Consider the following 8,286-nt stretch of genomic DNA (forward strand, 5'->3'; position numbering starts at 1 on the left):
TTGCTGTGGAATAAATTTCCAGATGTCTTTGCACTTCATTAAACACAATGCGCTACCAATTTGTATTGTTTACAGGATATTTTTATCATTTGTTGATCTTGTGTGTCTTGTTTGCTGGCACTGAAGTCATGGTGTGTGTTTTGGAATGGAGAAGCTGTTTCTATTGTACAGTCGGTATCAATACTCGTTTAAGTATCTACCTATCTGGTTGGCCAGTCGTCATCTTGTAAGATCACATACAAGTCAAATGGACCTGTGTGTGGACATTATATAACCCAAGGGAACGGATAAGATGATCACAGAGCAGAAATCATTACCCGGACGAGTGTAGATGAAGGCCTAGTAAATGGCATAATTGGTCACGGATGCGAGATCTCAATCTGCTTACTTTGAATAAATGTACTGGAACTGAAGTGTGTAGCCGTTAACAGGATACCAAATAACAGGTCCATAAAACAATCAAATTCAGTCCATGAAGAACTTGTGTTTGCAGAAATGTACAGAAATATAAGCTTCTATTAATAAAGTTACAATAAAGTTTGGCAAACTATTCACCAAGAGAGTGTTTGATTTTTGCCAAAGGTATGAATACCTACTTTCAATTTGACATTAATGTGCAACTAATCAACAGTAATTGAACTGATGTGGTAATAATCTTACAAGGACATGTACAAGGACTTACAAGGCAAACGATCAACATCAGTACCATGAGCTTCAATGAGTACGTTGGGTACATTATCATTATGTATTCGTACTTTATGTGACATAAATAATAAACACCATTTCAATCAGTATATCTGTCTGTACAAGTAAGATTCTATTGATTATTGTGTTTTGAAACACTGCATTAGGTACCTTCTATATGAAATGTGACAAATGCTCTGAAACCATCCAGAGACAGAATCATGAGGCCACTAACATGTCTGAGTCTACTGGTCGCTCTATGTTATCTATCTCTACAAGGTATGTAACTCATTTTAATAATATTGTTACTTTTTTTTTGTTCTTTTTTTTTTGTTTAACGCTGCACTGAGCAATATTCAACCTATATGACGGCGGTCTGTAAATAACAGAGTCTGGACAGTCAATTCAGTGACTGACATCGTTAGCATCGATGCACCCAATTGGCATCGATGACATACATCAACCAACCATCCTGACCACCAGATCCCGTTAGTCGCCTCTAACCACAAGCATAGTCGCCTTTCATGGCAAGCATGGGTTGCTGAAGAACTATTCTTCCCCGGATCTTCACGGGTCTTGTTACTTTTGGTTTAGTGTAGGATATTAAAAGCGTGTATTTATTTACATTAGAATTGCAGATAAATAGAGAAAACTATACTCATTTTCGTTTGGTACCATTCTTACGAATCGAGTGGACTTTCTATGGTATCTGACCGAGTGAAAGCGAGTTTCGTAATAATGGTATTTAACGAGAGTGCGTGTGATCTTATATTTATTATTTGTTATTGTTGCGCATGAATATTAATATATGCCCAAACATTGGCATTGTTGTCATTTCTGTGCATACGCATCGCTGTTGTGTGTATGCAAACCCGGTAACAATTTCTGCAAATTTTGGTAATTCCGGCTGCATTGTTGTTAGAACGCAGGACAACTGTAAGTATAATTAAAAAGTCGCAAGCGCCGCGCTTTGATTCACGGACCAGAAGTCGGTCACTCGCACCGCCGGTATCCCGACTGTGTATTCATATTGGTTCAGTTTCCTTGATCTATCAGCTGAATGTATATCCTGTACGTACCTTCGTGGAACAGGGAAACCAGAGTGCTCGCCAATGACGACATTGTTAACTGTACGACCTTGTACTGACCAAGTTAATGTCAATAAACTCGAGTCTGCTTGACAGCTCCAAACGAAGGGCAAGGCCACCAAGAAAAGACAACCGTGATCTACTCACAACGTTTTACGCTAGCCTGGAGAGGTGAGGTGAAATGGGGTTTAACGTCGCGTCCAAGATTATTGCACTTATAAAGCGACGTGCATGTACGTGTGTGTGTTGCTGCTTGTACTAGTCCGGACTGATGCCGATTTATAGTGCTAGCTCACTGAGATACCATGCCGCAGCTTAACATGAATACCCCACTCAGACACAGTATACTGACTCCGAGCCGACCAGTCTTTGTTTTATCCCCTTAATGCCGAGCGCCAGACAGGGTAACAACAAGTACCTTCTTTAGACGTCTTTTGGTATGAAGCGGCCGGAGATCGAACCCCGGACCTTCCGCTCTTCGGGCGGACGCTCTACCACTAGGCCACGGAGGCGGTCGCTAGCCTACAGAGATCCATAGAGAATATTAGTGATGTTTGGGCCACAAACTCAGGGCACACTTCAACGAAGTTTTCTAATGTTTTTTATCGGAACTCTGTTCACTTTGAGTGATTTCATGGTGCAGTCGTGTGCGTACGTTCGAACGTTCATCCATAAATAAATACATTCGGAAAAAGTGCCACATAATAATCTTCAAAGAGGATGATGGCACAATCGGAACATCCAACATTTTTAAACTGATATAATTTGATCACGCTGATCTGTTCACGTTAAATCAAATTGAAACTCTCGAAAGCGGTCGGATGGATCACGCGCATAGGGACCCCAATCTGTCGGTATTCGTACATTGCAAATTGATATAGCTCGATTATATGTCTGTAGTAGCTCTATAAAAAGGGACCATATTCTGTTAATGATAACATTCTCAGGAGCGAATCGATTAATATTCCCCAGACGACAGTTGTGGGTATGTTCTGTAACTTTCAACTCATCGGTACTTCGACTTTGACTCAACATTATTTTGGGGAGAATATTTAAAAATATACCAGAACTCTCTTTACAATCCGTTCAATTTGAGTAAGTGGTCTTTGCCATGGTGTATTTGTAATGTGTTCTCTGAAGTTCATGGAACAAGGCTCTTTACAATTGCATGGTGTCCTCCATGTGTATTATATTAATGACCTTCAAGTTTTGACTTGGCTTGGTTTGTTGTTTTACGCCGCACTGGGCAATATTCCAGCTATATGACGGTGGTCTGTAAAATATCGAGTCTGGACCAGACAATCCAGTGACGTACATCATGAACATCGATCCACGCAATTGGGATCGATGACATGCATCAACCAAGTCTGCGAGCCTGACCACCCGATCCCGTTAGTCGCCTTTAACGGCAAGCATGGGTTGCTGAAGACCTATTCTACCCCGGGTCGTCACGGGTCTCAAGTTTTGAGAACATGTTGACTGGATTACAGAGCACTTAGAGCCTTGAAGGATATATGTTTCTGTTTTACCATAAACGGTTTATTTCTCGAAACTAAACACTGTTGTACTGATAACGTAATACAACATCATACATAAAATGTTCTACGATTATGAGGATTATACAATATTTGGAAATAATTTTGCTATAATCACACCGTTCTGTGATGTGTCGCCGTTGCCGAGGTGGACTATTACACGTCCTCAAATCATATGATGTGGGTTCTTCTGTTGTTTTTTGTTTAAAAAAATATTGAAGTCATTAACTTGATTATCGAAATATAAAAAAGTTCCGTCATTTGTACATAAATGGAGATATGAACTGAGGATAATGTGGGTATGATTAACTGACCACTAATAGTGAAGGATAATTTAAACACTGTAGTGAACATGACGATACTCAGTACCCATTATTACATACACGTATGCCCACAGGGTGCTATTATGTAAAACCTCAAGAAAATGTGCGATATAGCTAAGAGTGTGTGAGTAAGTTGGGTTTAACACTGATTTGAACAGAAATCCCGTTATATCACAGTGTGTCTGCTTAATGTGTGATGAAAGCCCAAACTGATGCAGGTTTACCACCTCGGTGAACCCACGAGCACCAGTATACTAAACTAGTATATCTTAGACCATAAGATTCAACTTCAACTTTTCAACAGAAAACATTCCAGTAGCTCTGGCCTTTGATGTCAACGTTTCACAACATTTGAGGTGCAGTCAAGCATGCTATTTCCACGAAGACTTTAAATAACTTCGTCCGACTGCTTAAAAGTTGTTAGAAAAGGGTTACACCATTCAAGGCTTCAGTGCAGCTTTGAAGAGGCTTTATGGTAGACATGTGGAGGGCATTTCCAAATTTGACGCGTCAGTGACAAACATTATGCCTGATGTCATTCCTTGTTTTGATTTTGTCATTAACAGTTGACTTGCCTTTGCGTGTGTTGTGACGGGTTCCACCGGTTGGACAGAAAACGTTCAACCTCTTAGCTGAGATTTGTTATGACTATGGTAATTGTTTTGTCACTTTTGTTTCAATACTTTCAGATATATCCGTAAGTAAGGCAGAGAATATCATGAGAGGAAAACCCAGTAGATTAAGTACAGTCTACTGGAACGCTGAGTTTGGGAATGATGGAAATATCCAGAACTTACCAGCTTGGACCCGGGACAGTGTGCATCCTTATTGGCAGGGGGATCTACAGGGGTTCTATTCTGTCAATACCATCTCAGTTGTGAGTGCCATCAGCCATGGCATTGGTAAGTGTCTCTGATTGTGAAACTGCAGTTGTATCTGGTTTGTTTGAGGCCGCCGTCGCATGGCAGGAGTACTGCTGTGTGGTGTCAGGTAATAAATACTTGTTGTATGCTGATTGGGGGAATAATGGGTGCTACCGGTAGGGAAGGCCATGCTTGCCCTTTTTGCGAACACCTGGTGTCATCACAGATTTTTAGTGGCCCATTAATGTTTTCACCACTATTTTGCACTTGAAGCCAAATGGAATCTGTTCGGCAGATAATCCAGACTGGTTATTCTCTTGCATTGACGATTCACATTTTATATCAATAACACTTTGACATGTGACCCAATTCTGTATAGAATTTGTCATGTGTAATTTGTACTAAAATAATAACCACTGTACTAGGTGAAAAGTGAAACAATGATAAGTGTATTATTGAGTTAATGAGTTTGATTATTTCAAACTTTAAACACTATCCCATCATATGGTTAATTTTGCATCTAACAGAAGCATACCTGGGGAGTGCATACGTGGGCGTATCTGTCGATGACAGCAGCGACTGCCCAGATGTGGAAATCATCATCTGCGGCCAGTGTCCAGCTGTGGTTGGTCAAGGAGAAACCTTCACGTTCAACTGTTCCCATCCACGCCCTGTTCGTTTCGTCAAGGTCTGGAGAAACATCACTGGACGATTAGCTGTTTTGGAGGTTGAGGTTGAAGGCACGCCAATGATGCGAAGTGGTAATATATCCTTTCACTAGGAAATCATCTACCAACTCTGTGTTGTCTTTCTTCAACTGTAGAACCACCCTAACTATACATCTGCAAGATTATAAACTTAAAACCAGCTGCCATCATATTTTTTTTTAAATCTATATTTTTAATTATGGGAGAAACTGTTTTCTGTTGATGAATTAATAGCTGTTGTATTTGTATCCCCTGAATTGAAGACGTTAACTGTGTGAGGAATGATAATACGTTTTGATTTCAGGAACAAAGTACAATAAAGTACTCAACATTAAAGTGTCCACACCGATGACGTCTCTCACAGCTGCATCCGCCAGTGAATGCGGTCGTCAGTGCCACTTGTCCCAGCCTTGCCTCAGTTTCAGTTACCACCCAACAGCTGCTCCCAACTGTCTCCTGACAACAAACCCAGCAGCTGCAGCAGCAGCCGTCGGATGGACCAAGTTCACCATCGAGAAGTGTTCCAGCAACATCACCTGTCACCTGTCTGATCAACTTAATTAGTACCAGATCCACTATTTGCTCTGTAGATGTTTTATGTTTGACTTCCATTATGTTCATCTGGATGCTATGTTTGATTAACAAATAGTACCAATTCTGTCTTTAAAACGTTTGGTGATATAGTCCAGCCACAATCATTTCATACTTCAGTCTTGAGATATCACTGCTTGAGACACGCACTTCTGTCTCACGGTACTTTACGCCATTTGATTTCATGAACATGATGAACAGTACAAATGTGAGTCAAAGTTTGTTCCTTGCACAAGATCCACTGTTTGTTTTGCAGATGTAACATACAGGGGCGTTATGTTAATGACATGTTGAATAAACAAAAGCAGCAATATCAAAAGTTTTTTTCAAAGCTAACATAATTTTCGTCGCCTGGGAACCAGATGGTCCTATGGCCACAGTTGACCCAAAAGGATGTATTTGCATTTTCGTTCCAAATGGGTGTTTTTCTAACAATGTTGTAAATTTCATGAATCCCCTTTTCCTGGAAAATAGTTTTTCAGTGATTCTATGTCTAAAAAAGGTTACTTGCAACCAGCCTGTTCCAACAAAAGAACATTTGTCTTTAAATGAGAAGATGGATAATTACTTTTGCTTTACAAACATTTTGTACTTGTTTGTTTCATGTGAAAAAATGGTGTTCAGTTGATATTATACAGCGCTTCAAATTTTAAAATATCATTTACTCAAAACTTGCAAAAGTGGTGATAGCTCACTAAGGTTCTCAGGCGACGACAAGTGCGCCATCGTGTCACTGAACTTTCTGGTCCGTCACGTGATTGTTTTGTTGGTTTACAGGCTGGCATCGCATGGCTGGGGTACTGCTGCACTGTGTCATGCAACAAACAAACACTTATTTATTTATGAGAATTGTTTGAGTTGCATGACATGCTTACCATTTTCTCGAAAGCCTGGTCTCATCACTGATTTTCAGTGATCCAAACGTATAATCTTCAAAGCCATTTTGACTTTTACGTCCGCTTGATTATGTTTCGGTGGATAAACGAGACTGGCTATTCTCTGTAGTGTACATGTATCAATTACTGTTTTGGGGGTACATTGTGAAGAAGATACCAAACCTCACTATCCTGCGATGCCACAACTGAGACATGGAGTTAAACTGCTTCCTTTCTCTATTACACCTCTAAAATGCAGGCACATGATTGACCAGGTGTACCCATAACATACGGCTGCCTTTTTGTTCAATATTGTTATGAGAAATGTTTGCTGTCATCACATAAAATAAACAATTTATGTATTACAACTTCTTATCATACTGTTACAGCGACGTTTCCGTATAGAACCTTATACCATTGTCAACATAAATATTCTTCACAGAAAATATGCTTTGCTTGATTGCTCACGTATTTCGACCAGTTAAAACCCATTATGTACGTAATGTATTATGTGTATAGCTTTATGGTGTACGCATACAAAGTTAGCTACTTATTCGTTTTTCTGTTTTCCTTAGTCTTCCTTTGCGTCATACAAACATGAAGTTAGCTGCTTTCCCTCTTTCATTCAGACATAGAGACAGTCATTCTTTCTAAACATCGATTATCAGTTCTTGAGAGTACGACTATCACACATCGCTCGTTGTTAGTCTTTGCCGCCAGATATCACACACATATATCAATGATAAAGTTGTATCACCGCACCTCAGAAAGAACAGCAATACATATCGCCGCTTGCCTATTTACGTAAGAAATGGATCTTAGTTTATTTTGATATGAACGGCAACGCCCTGACATCTGTTATAGTGTCAATGAATAAAACAATTTAAGGGAGCCAACCATGACTGTTAAATTGCTGACAAAGCTGAAAGCGGTATTTGTTTTCATGGTTGTTAGGGACATGCCATGCCGACTACATGTTGTTCAGAAATGTGTTAATTTCTCTTAGTCTTGTACACTGCTAAATGCTAACAATCTTGTTTTAAAGAGGTGTTATTATTTTCAAATAAACATGTGTCATTATTAAAAGACCTTTGCCCCCACGAGGAATTGTTTGTTTTCCGTTTCAGTCCAGTATGGCACTGGCGCTAGTCTCGGTTTGATTTCCTGTTGGTTGGATTTCAAGACAAGTGTAATGTACGGGTACTATGTGCCCATCAACCAAGGATCGGATGATGGAGTTTAAAGGCACGGCGATGACCTTTACAAGAAAGATATCTGGTTAAAATATTTCTATTCCTCGCAAAATTCTGGCCTGCTATGCATTACACCATGTGCATTTTCAGCGTACAATTTTAACGTGAAGTTCCTTTACCTTATTAAGAATTATTAAGACCTAAAAGCACATGCTGCTAATGAACATCGATTTTCGACATCTCGCATTTTGATTATCATACTCTCCTATTCAGGATTATTGAACGTCCTATCTAAAGGGTTATCAGAAAAAACATGTACTTGGGAAAACAATCTTTGACCAGCAATGATTATTGGCGTATCCTTATCAAGTAGAGAAACGCTTCTTTGAGCAACATCTATTATAGATCCTGTGTGGATTGACTGAAA

The 8,286-nt window shown here is 39.7% G+C and overlaps 1 protein-coding gene across 1 annotated transcript; it reads left to right on the forward strand.

Moving 5' to 3' along the window:
* The first annotated feature begins 805 nt into the window (after positions 1–805).
* LOC124150690 lies at positions 806–7,754 on the forward strand. Its single transcript, XM_048390299.1, has 4 exons — positions 806–963; positions 4,320–4,532; positions 5,021–5,254; positions 5,505–7,754. The coding sequence occupies exons 1-4, from the start codon at positions 906–908 to the stop codon at positions 5,762–5,764; spliced, it is 765 nt and encodes a 254-aa protein (XP_048246256.1). The 5' UTR covers positions 806–905; the 3' UTR covers positions 5,765–7,754.
* Positions 7,755–8,286: the final 532 nt, after the last annotated feature.

Source organism: Haliotis rufescens, unplaced genomic scaffold (genome assembly GCF_023055435.1).
Source record: "Haliotis rufescens isolate VD_foot unplaced genomic scaffold, xgHalRufe1.0.p SCAF_89, whole genome shotgun sequence".
Taxonomy (NCBI): Eukaryota; Metazoa; Mollusca; class Gastropoda; order Lepetellida; family Haliotidae; genus Haliotis; species Haliotis rufescens.